Source organism: Anser cygnoides, chromosome 2, assembly GCF_040182565.1.
Source record: "Anser cygnoides isolate HZ-2024a breed goose chromosome 2, Taihu_goose_T2T_genome, whole genome shotgun sequence".
Classification (NCBI taxonomy): Eukaryota; Metazoa; Chordata; class Aves; order Anseriformes; family Anatidae; genus Anser; species Anser cygnoides.
In genome coordinates, this window is record NC_089874.1 from 6,576,782 (window position 1) to 6,599,890 (window position 23,109).

At 41.5% G+C, this 23,109-nt stretch overlaps 1 protein-coding gene across 1 annotated transcript; it reads right to left on the reverse strand.

Moving 5' to 3' along the window:
* Nucleotides 1–483: 483 nt before the first annotated feature.
* EXOG (exo/endonuclease G) lies at nucleotides 484–22,026 on the reverse strand. The gene is made up of 6 exons (XM_048062321.2): nucleotides 21,843–22,026; nucleotides 20,597–20,746; nucleotides 17,133–17,272; nucleotides 15,415–15,491; nucleotides 12,442–12,556; nucleotides 484–1,072 (listed from the first exon to the last, which is right to left on the reverse strand). The coding sequence occupies exons 1-6, from the start codon at nucleotides 21,988–21,990 to the stop codon at nucleotides 611–613; spliced, it is 1,092 nt and encodes a 363-aa protein (XP_047918278.2). The 5' UTR covers nucleotides 21,991–22,026; the 3' UTR covers nucleotides 484–610.
* Between the last annotated feature and the right edge of the window lie 1,083 nt (nucleotides 22,027–23,109).

The window sequence follows — 23,109 nt, forward strand, 5'->3', positions numbered from 1 at the left end:
ACAACAGTTGACAGCTACTGACATGCTACGGTATCCAAAGCATGCAAGGTCAGCAGAGGTAAGAGACAATGTGTTTTGTTTACCACAACTAACTAAAGACTGTAAGGGATTCAGATTATGCCTTACAAGCCTCTATTAAATGTGTTAAGTATTTCTAAATTAACTTAATTTTAAAAAATCCCAGAAACTACCCCCATTTCTACAGCATCATTCTGAAAGACAATTGCAGGCTGAATTACATTTAGACATGTTCCTGCTATACTCCCAAGGTGTCTACTGTCTATTTTTATAATATTCCTAGAAGGGATTCCGTACAAACCCCAAGTCTGACGTCCAGCTTGGAAAATAGCACAAAGCCTTTTCTGGAGGTCCTGTAATCTATTCATGCCAAAAAGGGGTCATTTTCATTTCCCACATCTAAATACTGCAGCAAGCCATGTGTGGGCATCGTGTTACACAAGAATGAACATTATCCCAAACCCATCATCTTCCAAATGTTTCTTTATTGTTTTCACAATTCAGAAAAGGATCATTTATAAAGCCCTGTTTTTTGTTTGCCTTCAGCTCCCCTCTCAAAGTACAAACACCAAGCATCTTCCTAAAGAAGTACTCAGCCAGCTTTCCCCTCTCTAGCTGCTGTTTGTTTTTCCTGCAGTAGTTCTTCCTCCTTCTTTTTGTGAAGCTTTAGGAGATACTCATCAGGCTCAATTCCTGCCTCCTTTAACTCTGACATGGCTTTCTCTAACCGGTGCAACGTACGGGCACTCTGCACTTTTCGAGTAGTGATGTACAACGTAAATTCCTTGAAGCCTATCAGTTTACAGGTGTCCACCTCACAGATATTTTTAACATCTCTGGTTTTGTCCACTTGGGGGAAGAAAACTAAACCTGCCATTTTTTCCAGCTCTTCAATATCTACTTGGAACTCAGTCAGCTGGTGACTGAAGCCTATGGGATCATTTGGCACCACAAAAGCCCCCAGCACCAAGGGTTCTGTCGATGTTCTGGTCCGTCTGGCAAGGATCACCTTGTAGAGGTGGGATGGCACAGCTACGTCATCCTTTCCAATTACCTGTCAAAAGAAAAGACACAGATCTTATTAACTGAGGGGAAAAGAGAAGTGAGACCAATCCTACTACCTCTAAAAAGGTGTCAGTCACAACACATAACTACACATTGAAATCATGTGCAATGTTATCAGACCAGAAGCTGAGGTGGAAAAGGCACAATTTCATTGCAGCTCCTCATATAGCTGGTCAGGACTGGACTAGTCATTCTACATCTGAATCTCAGACAGAAGAAGCAGGGCAGAGAACAGTTCACTGCAGGGTTGTTCGGCCACCATTGGTAGAAGACTCTCCCAGAAAGTTCTCTGCATTTCTCATACCGCCCCTGACTTTACATTGCACTATTAAAAGCAACGATGCAGACAAAAGGCCAAAGGATTAGCCAGTCATTGTCTACATATTTGTAAAGATCCAGAGCAAGGAGCTCTGGTAGAAGAATGAATTCAACTTAAATCTCCCAAGCACTTACAAACCAGAGCAACTTCAGTTACAGCTGAAACTGAACTGGAACCGAATCTGAAAAACATATTTGGAACAGGGAGTCAGTCAAGACCCCAGCTCCCTAATCCTCTGGTGCTGATCTGTAAGTGTAGCTGACATGAAGGCACGGTAGAGGTTCTTGTCATGCTGCGTCACACTGTTAACACTTTGAGCGCTGTTTTTAATAACGCTGGGTCTATACGTTTTACATGAATCCTGATCTGACTGCTCCAAATCATGTACCTTTTAGCACCCATTTCAAATCAGCTCTAGCTTACCTTCTGCCAGTCATTTTTCATATCTCTAATACCCTTACACAGGCTGTTTTTACAAGCTGTATTACCTAAGGAAATACATTTTTGAGAGGCTCTGGATATAAAGTACATTCGGTGACTCAGTATCCTGAAGAAAGCCTATCCAAAGAAAATGCATAATTTGATGAATCTACTTCTTCCATGAATTCACTATGATTCAACTTAAGAGCTCGTATGTATTAGATTTCCTGCTGTGTCACTCAGATCAGGATCCAGGAATTTAACTGAAGCACCAGGATGGGATGATCAGGAATCTGACGTCACATAAAGACCACTGCGAACTCACACACGTATGTACACAGAAGATATCCCACCATGTCTCAAAAATTAGTCTCAGGGAAGATACCTACGATCAAAAGTGTAATCTCTCCAGTATTCAAAAAGTGATGCTCATGCATGCATTGTTAGGCTTTTCTTTTTTTCCTGCAGCATTGCTGAACTGGGTCTGCCGTGCCGACAAAGTACAACAGGCTCATGCAGGGGAAGTTTCAGTTTTGCATAGCCCTTCTCTATAATCACCCTTCCAGAACTCATGCTTATATTCTAATGGCAACAGAAGAAAAAGATACAGACTCCCTGCAAGAACTACAAAGGCATCTTGTTTTTACATCAAATCCAGTAATTTGGTAGTATTTCCAGTACTTGCAATACCTGCAGAAGCAAAGACTGCCTATTTGATTTCTGACAGCTTTTGTTAGATGCAGTTAAAACACAATTTCAGAGAAAGCAGGCATTTATTTTGCTGCCACAACTGATCACATTAATTGCAAGTATTTTACAAGCTAAGTTGGTATATCAGTTCAGACATGCTTTGTCGATTTATATATACAGTATAACTCAACCAAAGAAGAAATATTTCCTATGCATGCTTTATTCTGATAGTAGTCAGTACTTCTGCAAAAGGAAACACTTTTTTTAAATTAAAATTTGACTGTGGGTACTGAAACAAAGTTCACTTCAGTCTATTCCAACCATAAACTATTTTCAGTTACAAATTCTTTCAGTGCTGGACGTGCGTCTTCTACTTCTGATGCCAGTCCTTTCAGTCTTACTGGTTAGACTGAAACCAGAGAAAAGCATCTTTAGGAGAAAGGCAAACCTCTAAATACAGAGAATTTATTTCATGCTTTGTACAGCAATGTAGTAGTAACCTTACTACTGTCTGTGGCAAATGTGCTCTTAAGATTTCTTTACTCTGTTACCAAAAACAGAGTATTTCCTCCCCTTCCCTATACTAGGCTGTTTAACAGCATTGCTGTAGTTTACACTTTTCTACAGAAATGATCTTGCTTGTGCCACCAACACTCTCCTAAATAAAGCTCTGCTTAAACATCTAGCAGTGATTGAAAACGGAAAGCAATAAATAAATGCCTTATGCCAAAGTTACTTTCCTTTTCTACGACAGATGTCTTGATAGGGAAATGAGAGCTCCCGAGTGTCAAAGCACTTTACATTTAGCATTCAGTGTGGGTGAAACCACAGTTACAGCTCCTCAGGATCGACTGCATAAATAATCAAAACCGACTGACGTACAGGTAATTTTAAAATACACTGAAAACTACGCTTCGACCCACTGTTATACCTGGTGGGCTACACTGAATTACAAAAACGAGGAGTGTCAGAGTGTAACCTGCTTGAGATAGCTGGCACTCAAACCCGGGAGCACATGCGATGTGTTGGGGGTGGGAGGGAGGGAGCTAAGCAGCATGAAAAGCCCTGAGGGGGAGAGGAGGAGGGGATTCATATTTCCATATTCACCCGAACACAAGCAGTGACTGATGCTGTTGAAGGCTGGAGCTCTTTTTTTCCCAGTGGAGAAGGGAGCTTGCAGAGCCTGTGCTGCAGTCCCACCTCCTGCATGCTGGCAGGGCAGGGCAGAGGAGAAAGAAGGGGCTGTGCACAGCTGCGCTGCACCCTGAAGCTGCTGTGGCCTCCCCAGGGAAGGCAATACTGAGAATAAACCCTGCTCCCCAGATTCCCCTGGGCCAACAACCCCTCCTCAACATCATTCCTGTGCCTGCACTGCCTTCTCCAGGGCTCTTCGCAAACTTTTTCCTACTATAAATACCTGCATAACACCTTGGTCCTCCTTAGCTTTGTCCTCTCCCCTCCTCAACACCTCCCACACACAAACACACACCAGCATCCTCTGCCTGTCGTATAAAAGACCAGAGGAAGGGTGAACATGTAGCTGGAGCTGCTGGGAGTACCTCCAATTAGGGGATATATATGGCATATGTAAAACAAACAGGTGAATGTGTGTGAGCGAGCTAGCAGAGGGAACAGGGGATTGAGGCTGAGGACTGAGTGGGTGGAGAGAAAGGCGAGGGAATGAACAGAGCTGCACAAAGAGGGGTTAGGTATGAAATGGAAACGCTGAATGCCTGGAGTGGGTGTTAAGGGAAAACAGACCCTGTGCTTATGCGATATTATGCCCCCCCAAAATACATATATATATTCCATGCAAAATAATGCACATTTATGCATTGTATATGAAGTAAAGAGGAAAAGAAGGAAAGAGAGGACTAGTTCCAGAAAAAGGAAGGGTTGGCCTTTTGAGAAAAGCAGTTCTAAAAAACTCAGCTCGGTACAGGCAATGGCCATACGTGTAATTTATGTACCACTTCTGTTCCATGCAAGCTCTCTTCTGAGGATTTAAACAAAATTTAAGGAGTGCACAGGCTTTATACCGTATCCTCTGAGTAGCAATAAACTATTTCTGCAATTACTTTGCTGAGTTCTAATACCGTTAAAATGATTAAGACAAATTCCAGCCTGCCGAATGGCCAGAGTCCATGGCAGCGTCCTCTCCTTACACAAAACGGGGTGTAAAAGCTCTGCCACCAGCTCATTCTGCAGGCAGGGAATACCACCAAAGGAAAACGGAGGGTGCCTCATTTCTCCGACAGACTAAATATGCCTGACAAAAATTTTTCTGCACTTTAACACTTACATGAACCACACACAGGAAGCATCACCAGTCAGCTCTGCTGCCAATATGATACAGTGATTCCTGTTAAAAAAAAGTGCAGTTCTGGAGCACACCATAATATTTCCATCATTATGCTCTGTGATATACCACAGTTTGCCTTTCTCTGGGAGTTGACACAGAAGCTGCAGACGAATGAATCCATATCACTGGCCCAGACACACAGCCCAGCAGCCAGGGAACGAAGCAGTGTGTGATCCTGAAGAAGTGAAGTTTGCAACAGAAGCAACTGGTAAGAAAAACAAACTCGACAAGTCATTTCCTAATGCCACCTAGAGGATTTTCCTACCTAACTACAGCAGCCTGAATCACTACCCTGACCTGTGCCATCCCGTTTATATCAATGCATGCCTAACAGAGGCAGGGAATATATGCCCCTAATGCACGAAAAGGGAAAATGGGTTAAGATTATCCATACAGAAGCTGACTTTGATTTGTGCTAGTCTATCCACAGGCAGCAGATGATCTTTTAGCAATCAATGCCTGCAACAGCTATCTGTCCCAGTTGGAAAAGAGCAACAGTTTTTAATAGTGTATGTGACTCAGAAATATCTCACGAGCTAATACAACAATCTAGAAAATACAGCCGTGGCATATTGAAAATCACTGCTGTCCCACATGCTTTTGCACCCTGCTGAGAGCCGGCCAGACGGAAAGTTTTCTCTATTCCTGTAAACTTTTGCTAAATCTTTCAGATTGTCAACAACCTCATGACAAGGAAAAAAATGCACTCTACCTGAAAGTCCTCTTTTTACAGCAGTAAAAGTACTCCTTTCCCATCATCGTTTGGGATACTGATGTGAAGTTTCAGATATGACTTCACTTTTTTTTTATTTGTATTTGTTCAGCATACAAATGTTCACTGCCCTTTTTGGAGCTGCTTATTCCGTTAGTTTGCTTTGTTCTTGTTTTGCTTGGTGATTTGGTGCTGGCTATAACTAAACTGGCATCATCTAATAATGCAACTTTATGACAATGTCATTTTCAGCATAGTGTTTATTGTGTTTTTTTTTTTTTTATCATTATTGACATTCCACAAGCGTGTATAAATTTGTTACACTCAATGTTAATGCCCAATTAAACATGGACAGCAGTCACAAGGACGGGCCATTAAAATGCACACAATTCCTGACATTTAGAGATACTTATATACTGCTAAAACAACAAATATAACAGCAGTTATCCAAACATAAACAGCCCACGTGGACAGACGAAGATGAGGGCAGGAACAACAAGATTTCTTAAAACAGAGAGAATTTAGTGAACTTTGATAAATTCAGTCTCATACCTAAGTCACTGGATGAGGATTCTTCCTAAACTTGTCTTTTTGCATAATATTTTTTGCATAACTATTCTTGCTTGCAGTTTCTTCAATTAGAGGAAGGACAAATTTGATAATACCTGCAGAGCAATTAGGTATCACAATAAAGAATGAAGGCATTTGCTGACAACGGCATCCAGGGTAAATTTAAGCATATGGCATTAAATAATGTCACCTTCATGGGGGTAATTAGATAAAGACAGGAAAAAGCAGTCCCTAAAAATCACAGTTTGGGTTTTATGAGAAAGAAAATTCCATTCTTACATAAACTGCTTAATGGCAGAATACCTGAAAGATTGTATTAGAACAGTAGCAGAACTGTTATTCTTATTAGACTTTTTAAAACAAGCTTTATCATATCTTTGTTTTACATTGTACTTGTTACAGCTGCCCAGAGCAGTAAAAGCCTTATCTTCTCTTGAAAGGGTAGGAATCATTTTTAAAAGTAAGGACTCATGAATGGGAAAGTAGTATTTTGCCACCTAGTGACGAGAAAATGAAAATCAACCACGAAGAGAATTAGCAGAAGGGACTAGCCTTTTACCAGCGAGTGCCAGGTCTCGGCTGGCAATTATCCGAGATTCTTGTAGAACCTGGTAAACAGAAATCATGTTCAATCATGACTTAACTGCCAGCACACGCTGAAGAGTCCTTGCATCAGAGGGTACCATCACAAAGACATTAAAACGATAGCTGCAGATTTTCCCTCTGCACTCCAGTAACCATTTCTTCCATCCCACTCTGTCTTTAATAACCTGATTTTAGAACAAAGCCATGCTGCAAGCCTGGATGGACTGAAAACAGCACACGTACAATTCTCCAGGTAACAACACTCCTACATCTGGCCATTAATGAAATTAAGACGTCCGTCACATTTCTTGAAGTAAAAAGGACATTCCTGTCACCCAAAATAAGACTGCATCTCTCTCTGAAGAGAGGCTTGTTTCATTTTAGCTGTAACTTACAGCATGACACTGACCAGGCCCATCAGATGTTTTATTGTAGATAGTATTCTTCCTGCTGATACGACCCCGTGTTTGACAGTCAGGAGCTCATTATAATTTGATATTGAATTCTATATAGAAGCAGACAATCTGGCAATGTAAAAAAATCCCGTTCCTATCAGTATAATTTGTTTACTTGATTGTTGTGACAGCTTTAACCGCCTTCACTCCAATTCCTTCTGGATTTGTGTTACGCAGCACTGATTCTGCTGATAGTGTTTTTTCCCCAGTATTTGGGAGAACTCCATCAGATAGCACTGAGAAGAACTGAATGTTGTGAAGGCAGTTCTAGTAATACAGAAAACATTACAGATAAAAACATATTAACGAACTGTTACAAAAATGCACAACTGAGTTCTCTAAATGTATGTACTTCTGAAAAATTTGTTACGGCCATTTTGCTATTCCAAATCTTTGGCAATCTTAAAAAATAAATGAAAAAAAGAAACAAGAGATGGTAAAAAAGCTGTGCCTAAAAACACAATTACAGCATTAAAGGACACCCTACGCCCTATTTTTTTTTTATTTTAATAGAGAGGATGTGTATAGGCATTCCAATCCCATATTTACGTGATGACAGACTACTACTCCCACAAAATCCATTTAGGTTATACTCAACACTGAGTCCACTACAGCCCCTATCACCACTCTTCCTATAATAAAAGAACCTTCAGCAGGGGTACAGTGCTAAATAAAAGCAACCCCATAAATCTACCCTGCACCTTTGGTGTCTCTTCTCCTCCAATCTTAACCCAGCGTCTATTATTTTCACTTGTACATCATGTCTAAATTTAGGGCTGACAGCGCTCTGGTCATTTACACCAGCTGATCTAGTAACTACCCATTTGAACGTAGGTTTTATGGGACGTGTATAATGGACCTACATCCCCTAGGTGGCTGTGCAGCCTTGAGCACATTTGGCAAAGCCCCAGTAGTCCCCAGGTTTATTTCTTCCTTTAACAAAGATGCCCGCTCTCCTGGCTAAGATACTATAGGGGAATCTCTACCACTTCTGAAAGCTGACTGGGGAAACCATAAAGTACCATCTTATATTTGAGAGGTGCAGTTTGTGTCCCAGGGACTTTTTGCCACAGAAATAGATGACAAGTAAGTGTATTTTCTGGTTCAGCTGTTGTGCAACTCAGGCCCAGCTTAGGAAAGGATCCATTCCATTTTGAAAATTAAACCACAAACATGATTCCAGTATGAGCTCACTAAAAAGTACCGGAAAATGTTGTCTTCAAGCAATAAACAAAGCGTTATCTAAACCATAGTTTCTTTCATAGGAAACCTTTCTCAAATTAAATGTTAACTACAGTGGCATAGGGAATAAGAGAGCGGAGGGTTGAGCACAATGCGGCAGAATTACTGCAAAATTTGTATTTCCAACTCCAAATCTGCTGACAGAGGAAAATCACTGAAGTGACAGTCACTGGAGAACAGCAACGTACAAAACGAGACAATGTCATTTTGATTCAATCTGGACGAAGACGAAAAACCTGCATCTGCCTCTCCAATGACACAGAACAGATTTTTCCTGTTGGCATTCTATTTTACGTATATTCTCAAAATGTATTTTTCAGATACCAAGCGTGGTCATCAATCTACTCTTTGCAATAAAAGCCACTGCTGGAGACAGATGAAATGACAGAACATATCTGAGGATACAGCAAGTTCAGCCAATAGATAGAACAACGCTGGCATCTAAGGAGTTCAAGGTTAATTCCCTTTCTGGAATTAAACAGCAAATGGTACCAGAGTCCAAGCAGGAACTGGGAACAATGCCATGACCGATGCTCTGTTTTTCCTCTATAGTGATCTAAAAATAACCTTTTTGGATGTCTGATGAGAAAAACACCAGCCTGTAAAGCCACGGATACATATTTCATCACTCCTTTAGCCAAAAACCAAGGAAACTACAATTGAAGAGATGAACTGAAGCAAATCAACGGGGACACATTCACTGTAGTACTTCTATGTTTTCTTTTTCCACGGCTCTACTCTTGTAGGATGAGAACAACATCAGAAAGGAGCTCAGCCTTAACAGTTACGTTGCCAGATTACACGTTGCGGGTTTCAGCACTTTGGTGTATACTACAGCACTTTCCCCTAAACAGCACATACAAAGAAAAAGGACACTTCCCACATCAGCTTCATAAGCCCAAACAATGAGGAGTAAAAGCCTTTCATTTCTAAGTCATTTGTTTGAACCTTACAGAGTTTGCTCCTGAAAGACAGCTAAGAGGTACCTTCCTGTCTCGTTCAGCTGCGAACTCTTTAAGTGTTCTCGTTTTAGGGGCAGAAGCCCAGACTACCAAAATCAATGGCGATGACAGCAATTGTGTATGTTTGAAAAGAACTTCTCCTCACTGTTTTGACAGGTTGTGTTCCCTCTTCTAAGAGTACGTGTTGATGGATGGAGAAAAAAAAAAAAAAAAAAAAATCAAAAAAAAAAAAATCCCTCGACACTCTACTCTGAACTCTCTCTCCCTAAAGGAGGACTCCAATGGCAAACAAAGGCACTTATGCTATAAAGAAATCTCACAATAACCAAATTCTCAGCCTGCATTTATTTATGCTTAGGAGTGTACCCAAACAGGATCCAGCTCAAATAATTGCATATTCAACCCAAACTAGCCTTCCCCTTCCCCCAATCAACATTTTATTTTTCCACCTGCTGACAGCATTATCTGTTCTTAAATACAGCTTAAATACAAATCAATCTATATAATGAATCTCATCCTAGGAAGCTGACCGAAGGATTTATGAATGGCCAAATGGCGAAATGAACACGTGAGTATGATCGTTCCACCCTTTTCAACTCCACACTGAACTTCACTTCATAGTTTATATTAAGACCAAAACTGATAAAACATTCGTAAAAGACCAGAGTTGTCATCAAACCCAAAGATGATGAAGACATCTTGGCAACAGACAAGAACAGAACGATATGATAATCAAAGCAGCACGGACATTTTGTGCAACTATTATTCCAGCACCAGATCCTGGTATCGAGTTACTTTGAATAAAGGCAGTAAGATGCAGTGCCTGCCCTTATTTTTATTTTACCTGGGGAATGCTAACGTTTACATTTCAAAACCAAAATGTAGAGCCATAACTGTTTTTCAGAAAATGTAATCTTTCCTCTTTTAAGTAAACACTTTCTCTAGAGAAAAAAAGTAGATAAAGACGAGCAGTATTAAACCAAAACGGTTGATAGATGCAGTTGATAAATGATTCAACTGCTTCCTGGAAAATCATTTTACCCTATACAATTTTCAAGTCTGCTCAGGATTTTTAGCTCTTTGCAATGTAAGACTAAGCTGTATTTTTAAGGATAAATAAATGAAGTATCTTGACAACTACAAGGAAACAAATTCCAGCAAGCTATGTGCAAACCTGGAGAACTCTTACGGTACCATTCTGCATGACAGTAAGCCAAATGTTCAGCTTGACACTGTTGAAAAGGAACATTTCCCTTCTGCTCCCAGCTACGTGGTTTTGCCACATATCTCACAGTGTCACCGGTACGTGCCGGACTCCTCTGTGTGCTGAGGTATCTTTCTATAGCAGCAGAAAAAAAGCCAAGGAAACAAACAAAAACAACCTGGTGTGGATGGACCTCTATTGCACTACTTCACTAAGTACCTTGTGGAAGGATGTGCCAATCAGCACCTGCACACAAGGTAAAAGGCTGCAAAGTATAACGGGCAGTAGCGAAGACAGCCCTCTCCCCTTAGGTGGCAAGGAACCAGAGCCAGAGTAAAGTCACCCTTGCCACTAACTTGTCGTGTGACACTGGTCATATCCTTTAGCCATGATTTACTACTTATCCCCTTGAAAATAAGCACGGTTGTCACCTTCCTCACAAAGATACGGTGAGAACTGAAGGTTGCAACTGCCACCCGACATGAAAAAGATGAATTATAATTATTGCATTTTCATGTGCGTAACATAGGACTGTCTGAGAAACAAACAAACAAAAAAAGAAACAAAAACCAAAGCAGTGATTTCATTACAGTCAAGGTTATAGACTTGTGGGTGATATAAGGGATAGCTTTTAAAGACGTAAACAGGTAAAAGTGAACAGGAAAAATTACGTTCTGTCACGACTGAGTTCCAAGTTCAATCAAACAGAACTGAATGTGCATTTACAACAGAGAAATAGTGCCTAAATCTTTCTGCTAAACAAGCTAGCATTGAAAGCTGAACATCGTTCCCTTTTGTCTCTCTCATATCCCTCAGCTACAGAGGCTTTTTTTATAGCAAGCTCGTTCATTGCTCCTCAGAGAACTAGCTGGACAGCTGAATCACTCGCGAGCTGAAGCTGCAGTTCATCTGAGCACTTACTTTCAAGGAGAAGCGTTTTTTCAAGAGGTACAAAATATTGTATTATTTGCATAATGCTTGCTAGCATCTAACAACTGAAAGCAGCAATAATATGTCATTACAGTAGGGGCAGAAGAGCATAGTAAGGTTTTCGAGGAACCTTACAGATCCTACAGATGCCTAAAAGCAAGCTTACAAGAAGTCACCACAAGCAACAGTAAATTCACCTCTCAACACGATAACCTTTCCTGTTTGTTCTATCAGTGATGGTTTCTAGAGACTGTGCCTGATCAAACACCTATCTTCAGAGTATTTAAAGCAAATAATAAAATGGGGGACCAAAAGAGGTACCAGTACCATGGACAAGCAATTATACTGCATTCACCTAAAAACTACCGAACTTGAATGAAGTCTTCCAACTGACTTTGGCGTTCTTAGAGAAGGCCTTGCAACTGGGATTTTAAGTGATGCATATGGGGTACCACCAAGCAGCTGCTTCTGAAATTGCTTTTAGCGGAGCACAGGCATTGCAATCCCCTAAACAGGTTTGAGAAACCCCCACTACCTTTGTAGCGCAGTGTTTCTAAAAAATACTTTAGCGACTGCATAGATGCATTCAAATCAGCAAAACCCACTAACTCTCTGCTCAGACACTGTCAAATATAAGTCAGAAAACAGTTTTACTGCAAATCGTGAAGACATTCAATAGTTCTCTCAGTGTAAATAAAACAAATTATTTTAAAATGATATTTTTAACATGTAGGCAAGATATTTCCAATGAACTAGTCCCAACTACTACTGGACATATTGTACATAGTAGGATGTTTAACTTTGTTTTATCAAGCTACAGAGATATCAGACCTGTTCTTAAATTTTAAATAGTAATTTTAAAAAAGTATAACTACTGCATTATTAACCCAGCAACGTATGTACATACCTGGTAAGTAACACTCTTCTTTCCGTCATCATTTGTTTGAGGCAAGGTCAGAGGTCCAGAAACTACCCAAACATCCTCAAATCTCTCGGTCAATTCCCGACAGTACATTTCCATTCTGAAACATATTTGTCAGACTGAGTAGAGCCAGCTGGGAAAACTTAACGCAACAAACTTCAAAACAGACTATGAAGGGCAAGAGGACTTCTCCACGCTCACACAACTGATTCACATGCCAAAGAAGGTAAACCACAGGCCCAAGTCATACTTCCCTCTTGTTCCAGTTTCACTTATGTACAGATAGGCATGTGTTATCACGCACATCTGAAAATGATTTCTGTAGCCTTGCCACCTAACTTGAAAATCTGAATTCTCAACTTACTCCCACACCTGACACCAGAAAGATAACTATTGGTTAGATTAGCAAGACACTTGTTTTAAACAGGCTGTGGCATTCTTAATTCAAGTGGTTCTACCACGTTACTGGGTTTGTATGCATCCCCCAAGGAATTAATGTCCTGAATAAGCAGCTCTCTCTGTAGCTCAAAGAACTTTTAGAGTTACTATGTGCCATTCCTACTAAGCCTACTTACTGCTTATTTTGATATGTAACTAATTAAAAATAAAGTAGTTACTCCAAAAATATTAACACTGTTTTTGTTTTCTAAACTAACTGATACAGTTTACAACATAAAATACTTCTCCAAACAAAAAGGTTTCTGGACCACACCTTTATTACAGAAAATGGGAGCTTGTAGCCGCTCTGATCTAACATCCCAGGTGTTACAGAAATTACATAAAATGAGTACCTACTGGGCCTTTACTAAAGACAGAACTGTACCTCACTCAAATGGACAACAAGACCAGAAAATGAGACAGAGAACTCCAGCTAATCTGGCTGCTTGTATGGGGGAAAGGTTTCACCTCCTTCTCCCTCCTGTTCCTCATACCTCTTACTTGGGCTACCTTTAGCACTCCTCACCTGTCCATAACCCTGAACAAAACCAGACTTTTTTCCTCTGATGGGTTAGTGAGTCAAAAAAGCTCACACAAACCAGAATTAGCAGGAATTAGCCCATCTTTCTTTGGTGATAGTGCGCTGCCATGTGACAAGCCAAAGCACTGACCACAGGCTAATTTTTTTTTTCTGCTGTTAGCTTTGCTTCCAAGTAGCTCAGCTCCTCTGGACGTCTCCCTGCATGGCAATACAAACACCACCTGGCACAAGGGAAGAAGGAGAATAAAAGCAGCTAGGGAACAGACTGCTGTTAGTGGCAGCAGGGACAGAGATCAGACTACAGGGACCATGAAGTTATACTCAAGACAGAAGGGAAGAAAGAAACATGTTGGTAGGAAGAGAATGACAAATAAACAGTTAGACCACATCAAGAAACCAATCTAACAGTTTACTATCTAACAGCTTCCTGAAAGACAGTCCTGCAGTCTCCTTTCCCCCTGCTCCCCTTGCCTGCCCCAGCTGCACTGTCCTACTCCATCTTCTACATTGGCTCTAGCGTTCGTCTCACCAGTTGATCCAATTTTCTAATCTGGCAGAAATGCAACAAACCAAACCAAAACGTGGATCAGTTTAACTGGGTTAGTAAATGGCGTCGACTCGCTGTAGAGTAAGGCATGTATCAGAGCTGGAACTGGGAAAGCAGCAAAAACACGCAGCTGGAGGGCAAACACCACTTTAAAAATCATCAGACTGTTAAACTGTCTGAGCTGTACTGTCTGCACCTCAAAAGACAATTCAAGAAGTGATTAAAATAAAGAAAGGAAGAGAGTACTGAAGACAGGAAGGGATACAACACACACGAAGCGCAGTATCCTTAAAACTACATATCATTTAAAAAGTGACTGACAAAACAAGTGACACAAATATCTGGCTTGTGTACTTAAACTGTGGGGATAAGGTGCTGGGGTTAGGAGAAAGTGATAACAGCAGCTTAAACTGCAGGGCTGATAGTGCCAGGGAAAATTCCGAAACGCTCCCCATGATTTCCTGATCAGGCACCAATCCTGCTCCAGAGAAATAAGGAGGGTTTCCAGCCTTAAACTGGTACCAACGCTTAGCTTTGGTACAAGGAAATTTTATGCTCAAACACTTGAGGTATTAAAACAAAACAGAAACATCTCTTAAAATGTTATAGCATTTTATTTGTCTATAAAATAGTGTAACCTTACTGAATGCCTCATATGATTTTATATGCATTCTTGTAAAACTGGAAAGCAGGTGTGTGTCGTTGAACGATGATGCATTTCTGATATACTTTTAGTACAATACTGTACACGATTTTGCCAACCTTCCCTTGAGTGAGCCTTGTGAAATTCATCATTCTCCCCTCCTGTTTCTGAGTCTTCACATTCTTTAAGCCCTATGCAAGAAGCACAGAATGAATGCTCGTTTTATTAGGCTTTTTTTTCTGCTCAAGGGAATGAAAGAATAAAAACCGTACATAAAGAAAGGTAAGATTTACTTCCACTCGCTTCACCTCCCAGCTGATCCAGCCAGCATTCACAAACAACAGAGAACTTGCCTGACTGCTACTTGGAAGCCAGCACTCCAAGAAATACCTAAAAAAGACCTGGAGTAGTCACAGCTCAGCAGGGAGCACTCAGTTCTCCTATTCAAAGTGAACAGATGTCCACGTACAGAGATGGGGATACTCTGATACTGGAAGTGCTTTTTTGGAGACGTTAAAACTAGATCTAAACCCCTTTCCCTGCTCCTACTTATTTTTCCTCAAGGACAGAAATGTTAAGCCTGGTACCTTTACCCACATCAGCCAGAATAAATGATTTTATTCTAAGTAAACGCCCTGCAGGGTTTTCCTGAACAAAGAACTAAAGCAGTCATTATACTGCTCTTGCATTGTGAGTACTGTGAGTTACCTTTCAGAGAAGGTTGACATGATCTCTACAGATAGCCCGATATTTTTCATTTAGTTAGTTCCCTTATAAGCAATTGCTCACCTGTTCCAAAATCCAGCATTATTTTCATAATTCTGAGGCACAATGTTAGAGAGATAAAATGTTTCAGCCATAGCTCTCTGCATGAAGAAAGAAAATAGCATCATTTCATTGAAACATCTGAGCTGTAAACACATTTTAAAAGTTTTTGGATCAGAAGCCATTTCTAGTTTAATTTTACCATTATCAAAATAAAAGGTCAGACAAGACCTGAGTCAGAATATCTACAAAAACATTTTGGAATAAGAGGTGTAAAACTGAGGAGCAAACCTTGCAAATTAGATCTACTTTTTTTTTTTTTTTTGACAGAAACACAGTATAAGAATGTCCAATTCTAGAGGTACAGTAGTAATTGTTAACATGCTAACAGACTACCAATTCTGTAATGTCTTTGGAAGCAACTAGATACTCTTTATTATGAAGAGGACAATGCTTTCACTTGTGCTTTTCATTTATTTGAGTGATTAATCACCAGCTTTTTCTTTCTGTTAGAACAAAAGATAGAATATTCACCTCTATCTTACAATTTTGCAAATACATAAGGTGCAGGTAATGAAATGACGAGACCATGATATGCCAACACCTACATACCTGTTTAATTTTATGCTTTAAAAGTGTCAGAAACCTCTCTGAATTGAAGCTTAACGTATCTCCAGATGTAAGGGATCTGGGGCTAAACAACTACACGTATGCAGGAAAATACAGTGAAAAAAAAATCCAAAATCTTAACCCAGAATCTTCACAGGTTCTGTAGCTGTCAGTGTTTTTCAGATACTTCATCAAAATGAAGGAGCTGACAGAACTGTTTAGAGTAATGGGCAAACACTGCCTGCACTAATTAAACTGTGAAATTAAGGTTTTATAACCCAGTATTGGAAAGACTGTATTATCTCACTGCATTTCAAACCAGGTAGAGAATCTCTCTGTGCAGGTAGCTCATCTGCTATAGCTCCACAGCTAACTCAAATAACCTCCCACCAAGATGCTTCTAGTAGAAATAAAATGACTGGTTCTTTGATCTGATACATGCCAGGGTGCTGTCAGTGCCCCAGAGCATACTACTCTGCAGAGCAGAAATACAAATTCAAACTGCTTCTTAATTGACAAATTGCCTGCATTAGGCACATTTCACATGAGGATCCAATAAATCCAAGGCTGCTTTGTTAGTCAGCCAAGGCATTAGGGCATGCTTTTCTTACAACTCAAACAAATGGCAGGTGAGGACATTTTATAGACTGGAAGAACTATGGCAAAAAGGTTCTAATTTACCTCGTACACATTGCCAGAAAGGAAAAAAAGGTTTTTAAATCATCCAGTCAATCCTCTTGCCAACGTGGAACAGTACTTAACAGTATCTTTGCTTTGCACAATCTAGCCTTAAACATTTCAGCACCTGCTGGCTGAAATGAAGTCATCTCTCCTCGTCTCCCTTTGACTGAGCTTCAGAAGACACTTGTGAGGTTTGGCTGGTGAAGGTTCTCACCTTCTTTGTTCCCATTTGACACTCTAAATTTCACTCAATTTAGACACCTGAATTAGACTGCATGAGCATCCTACAGTGCTCAGTCAAGAACAGACCTTGTAAGTCCGAGCTCAGGTCTGTGCTTCAACAACGAGGCCATATTCCATCTCAAAACAGTGAAAGGAACATCAGACATCACTCTTAAGGGTCTTTTTACCCTTTTCTAACCGATAAACACAAATTAAAAAAAAACTCCTACTGTTGAAAATTTGTTATCTCCTGCTGGTGCCATGTGTCCTCGCGACCACCCGCTCCCAAGGTAGTCTTCATTGACGGCACTGAACATTAGAGGGATGTTAGGATCTGGTCTGAATTTACAGTGCCTTCGGTCTGCATTGCCTAAGAAATAACACACTAAGTTGTTATCATTAAACTATCAACAACAAGACATCTCACCAAACTGCCCATGGTTAAGGATTCAACACAGTAATCAGAGTATTTTTCTCCTCAGCCATACGAGACAAGAACTCTACTTACAGATCCATGCTCCAGTTCCTACATTCCTTCCCACTACCCTTCCCTACTACAGACTACGTTTACTGTTTCATAGAGAAAAACAAAAGCAAAATAGTTTACCCTTATCATAGAGGCCGACTAATATCAAAGGCAAGTCTGATAAAGATATAAACCAGTATAGATTCTCTTTTTAGGACAATTAAGATTTACAAATCTTCACTGGAAGCAGTTCCATTTTTTAATGTTCGAACCACTACAAGCATTTTGTCTTTTTCCAAGTCTAGCCTGGAAGTGGAACGGCTGTATTTTATAAAGTTACCATTGGTAATAAAGCCTTTCCAGAGAACATCATTTCATTTGTTCTTCACGTGCATAGAATTAAGTGAAGAGCTTTCCTGCCCTTCTCTAGGATTCCCCTGCTGCCTTTCCAGACATTTGGAAATGATGTACAAAAAATGACCAGGCTTAAGCCTTCTGTAGGACAGGTTTTATTTTTATTTTTGCAGAGGGTTGTGGGAGGAGTTAACTGAACTGTTCCAGAGATGGCAGCCCACACTAAGCTGCTACCTCTGCCAGGGAGCCTGTGGCCTCTTTCTAGATTTCCTGGGCATACACCTTTTTGTGTCCTTGCACTCTGTCAAGTCCCAGTCCGCTCCTTGGGAAAGAAGTTACTCAGAGTGGGCTGCAGCTTTGAGAAAACTTCATCCCAAACACAGGCCACTTCCTTGAAAAGGTGATGGCCAGGAGACTTGCATGAATTATTCTGGCACTGACAACCTCCAACAAGACACCATTTTTCTTAGGGAACAGCCTTGGATCCATCCACGAACACCCATTACGAGCAAGGTGTCCCAGGGAGGCAGCTGAGGGACACCCAAGGGCTGATTTGGCTGTGTTTGTACAACAGGGACATGCAGGTAGGGGAAGAGCTTCGAGCACCATCACTGTTGTCCACATTTTTTTTTTCCAAACGCCAATATAATTCAAAGTGTCCCCAGCATACTGATTTTTCTTCATAAAATTCAGGGTGTCAGGCACAATTTCACACGCGCAATATAGGGGACCATTACATGTTCTCTTTTCATTCAAGCATGAACCAGGGCCTGTAGACAAGAATTTTCCTCAAACTTGGCACTTCATAAAGTACTTTCTCTTGCAATAAAACGCGAAGGGCAATTCTCAATGATTACCACTGTTAGTTGTTAGTCTTCTACAGCTGACTGTGCATATACATTCAGTGATATTACTGAGTGCATACACACCCTATGCATGCTGTGCTCCATGCTCTTCACTTGGCAGCTTCTCTATCCGAGAATATAAGAAGGACCACAAGAAAGAAGGGAAGGAGTGGGAAATCAGCATACATATTGATAATGTATATTGGGAACCAGTGTCTGCAAGCAATTTCCTCTTCTTCACTGGCCATCTGTGCATATGCCCACGGAGGTAATGTCAAAACAGAGAGGTGGTCAGAGCATCTTTATGCAGTGCAGGTAGAAGGAAGGAGCTCTCACTTTTCTTTTTTGGGGTAAAGAATGTGGTACGATACTTTAACACAGGATCAACGCTTAGGAAGCAACACCGATGATGTTATCAGCATGCAAAGCAACAGAATTATCATTTTAAAAAAAAATGACACTTCATCTCAGTATTTAAGACAAAGCACAAAGCGTAATTTATCAATAAACTTGAAAAATGGAAAATATATCATGATTTATTCTCTGTCCACTGCTTTGACCTCATTTACATTTAAAGCTAATGTCTTCCCACCATGCTACTTAAACGCTTAAGTTCTTAACAACACCCTTCCCCCCTTTTTTTTCTTTACATCACACAGTTTAAAACCTCCAGTACTTGGAAGGTTTTTGTGACAAATACCCTGAACAACACAGGTATGCCCCAAACCTCACTTACAGTAGCTCTCAGATATGTCTTGAGCTGAATGTCTCAAGATGCTTATTTTCAATTTGCAGTTAGATGTATCTGATCATTTGGAAAAAGTTTTAACAATTTAACTTTTAAGGCCTGCTTGAAAGTAAGCCTGGAACTACTGCTTTCTTCTCAGAAAGAAGAGAAATCAATGATGCTACTTAGGGGTGGGTTATAAATATTTTCAGGATCATGCTTTTAATTTTGAAAGGTAATTTGAAGACAGTGATAAAGATATATTTAGAGGGCTACTGCTTTCATAAAACATTTTATAATTATACAGTTACCTCCATTACTAATAATTCACCTTATAAAAGCTGAACTAATGTTATAAACTTGATCTATAATGACTGTATACCATTCACATTTCACTCAGCACTGACAGCAAAAATCACTAAGCCTGTCTTGCATAAAGAACAGGGAAGAGACTATTAGATAATGCACATCAGAAAATACAACAGAACTGCATCAAAGTAGGTAATGACTGCAGCAAGTAGGTATACATTATCTAGCTTTGAACAACTATAACTGTTGATGCCCTCTGCTCCACTTTTATCTCAGGAACACAGATTCATCTTTTCTTCACATTCTGAGCAAATCTCTTCAAGATCTATAGGTGAAACAGTCTGGCTATTAAAGGCATTGACTCATCTGGGGCAGTGCCTCAACTGACATAAACTGTCGCACAGAACTAACTACGCTAGCTAAGGAAGCAAGAACAATTTGAGGGACTTGAGCAATGAGACTGAACTTTGCAGGTCTGAATAACGTAAGAAGCTTAATTTTCAATTTTACTTTTTATTTTCTCTCCATTCACGGTTATTAGAGGGAACATGACTTAGAATGTTTACACTGATTCAGCTATACTAATCTGGTGCTTTTATACTGTTTCATAAACTCACAACAGAAATTTCTCCTGGAAGGTAGCTCTAGTTCTTCTTCACTCCCCTTTCACACTCAGCCCTTGGGCTGTGTCTTGCAGACCTGTCATACGTGCAATACTAGACAAATCCCAGCAATATAAGGAATACTGAAGAGACCTGTCAACCAGCAGTGACAGATCTCTTTTAATTCACTAGCAACATCACCCTTAAAACGTAACAGAACTGACAACCACTCAGAGGCCTGCTGCCTCCAGAAAGATTGCGAATAGGTGGAAAAAGCCATACCTCGAGATCACTACAGGGTTTTTCTCCCAGCCTGCTCCTGGGTCCACCTCCTGTGAACTGCAAAACCCATTCTCTGTGCTGTAAATCTAGTAAATAAACACCTACATACCCAGTGTCTTCTGTTTGGAAATATGTTCAATCACCCATCTAGGCACGCGTTTTGCCTGATCATAAGACAGTGCATGATTTGTGTAACATCTGGTCTCTGTTCCAGCTTCAGGGAATCCATATTTTTCCAGCAGAGAGTCTTCTACTGGTTCTAAGGAGAAAAATAAACAAAAAATAATCCAAACATGAAATGTGATCAGAAACAAGACAGTAAGAAAAGCATCTTGTTGGATGTAAATATACTGTATAGGGAACTACTTGAGGTTACTGCCACAATTAAAGACAAAAATAATTAAGAAAGCAATCCAGTGAAACTTTCTTCCATCAAAAATCAGCTGTGCTTTCCATCATGCCCTCACAGGAGGATCTGAGCTCTAGGACTAACTCATTCACTGTTATGCCTGCACACATCCACTTAGCAATCACTCTGGGCTGGCCTCAACAGGAGAAACTATCAGATATTTAGGGACGCATCGGACAAAGAGGAGTTAAGGACACAGGATATCAACACACAGATTTCCCCTTTCAGAAACTCAGCCAGAAATCAGACTCCTCCTTGCAAATCACAGTATGTTAAGTACAAGTCCTGCTATCACTAGGAATAGTTACACTCTGCTGAATGAACGAAAACTTCACTGTAAGATTTTTTTTACAATATTTTTATCTCATGGAGGAATATTCGCATCCACCTTACTCACTTTTAAAGCCTTCAAACTACAGAGAAATACATTCACTGCCACCAGACCCTGAGGCACCCCCAAAACCCCCTCCCTACAAACCTGAAACCCCGGGGGAAAAGGGGAGAAAGGGATGAAATATATTTACGGCCTGCCCGAACTGTGGGTTTACAAGTAAACATATGTGTACGTGTGCATGCTGTATCTTTACACAGACATGCCGAGTGACCAGACCACGCAGGGCTGCTGCAGCTGCCCACAGGGGCAGCATCCTGTCAGCTGCAGGCACCCGCTCTCCTCACGCACCACTTGGCTGCGAACGGGAAGCCGCGTTATAACGCTATTTTCAACCCTGAATCCCCAAAAATAACATCCCTCCGCCCTCCCTTGCCCCCTTCGGGCCCTCCACGGAGGAAAGAGCCAGGAAAAAGCAGCTCCGAGGGGGAACGGAGCGGCTGCGGGGCACGGGCGGCCGTGGAGCGCGGGGCCGCGCTGAGGCGGCGCCGCTCCCGCCCCGCGTTGCGCTACGGCTCCGCGGCTCCCCGCGTCCCCTCAGCCCCCGGCTCTTACCCTCCGGCAGGACCCGCTCGGGGGCCGGCTCCGGCTGGCTCTGGCTCCGCAGAAGCCGCCAGGCTGCCCAGCACGACGCGGCAGCACCCGCCGCGGCCCCGCAGACGAAGCCGCCCAAAAAGCGGCGATGGCGGGGCAAGGCCGCCATAGCGGAGGGAGGGAGGGAGGATGGCGGCGCCGCGCTGCGCTACAGCGCCCCCTGTCAGCCCGCCATGGCGGCGTCGCCTCAGTACAATAACGTGCTAATAAAGGGTAAAACGGGATTTCCCCGAAAGCTTTAAAAAAAAAAAAAAAAAAAGAGAGGGCTCGCCTTCGCGGGGACCGTGGGGACAGCCCGGAGAGGTGTGCTTAAACCAGTCCCCAGGCAGGGGACCGTACCGCCATTTGGTGACTGGACATAAGGTGCTTCATCAGTAAATCCGACAGCATGATTATTAAGTTTACCCCTCACTGGCATCCAAGCCTGTAAGCATTTCCTTCTCGGCTCCAACAAAGCAGCATTTTTGTTGAAAAGTAACTGGTATAGCAAAGAAAAATGCCAAAATATGAGGGCTGGGACTTCCCACCATCTCTTGCCTGGAGAAGGCCAGCCATGCTTCAATTTGAAGCTGAGCACACCTTTCTGCCTCACGTTTGTGGGATTACACTACTCACTATGCTGGTACAAGTATAATAAGCTCTTTAAAAAAAAATATTTTTCAATATTTTTCTATGTCCACCCCCCACCCCACGGTATCTTTCAGGGTATTCAGCTGAAGCTGAAGGGGGGGGGGGGGGGGGGGGGGGGGGGGAGAAATAAAGGCCATGAGTGGAAGCTCCATTACAATTCCAGGTCCAACGCTTGCTCTGAGCCATACCTCACACCAAAGCCATTTCCCCGCCTGTGACAGACCCCACAGCACTGTGCCAGCAGGGAATTTGCCAACAGCTGCACCAGTGCATCCAGCTGTCCTCGCACACTGTGAGCAGGGGTGTGCTGCCCCGGATCAACCATGGCTCTAAAACCGGCTTAGGGTTAGCGTAACTTCCACTTCCAGCAAATATTAAAGTGTTAGAAGGGAGGGTTTTGTAAATCCGGTTGGAACCATTTTAGGTGATTACTGTCCCTTGCTCTGTTCTGCTCCTCTGCTCAAGCTGGCAGAAGAGAAGACACTTTAGGGCAAGGTCCTGGGATTAAGCTTAACCCCCATCACTGATGCTTGCAGCTGTATGACTGGACCTTGTATTGATACAGCTTAGCGTGCACGTAGTGTTGTATTTGAACAGT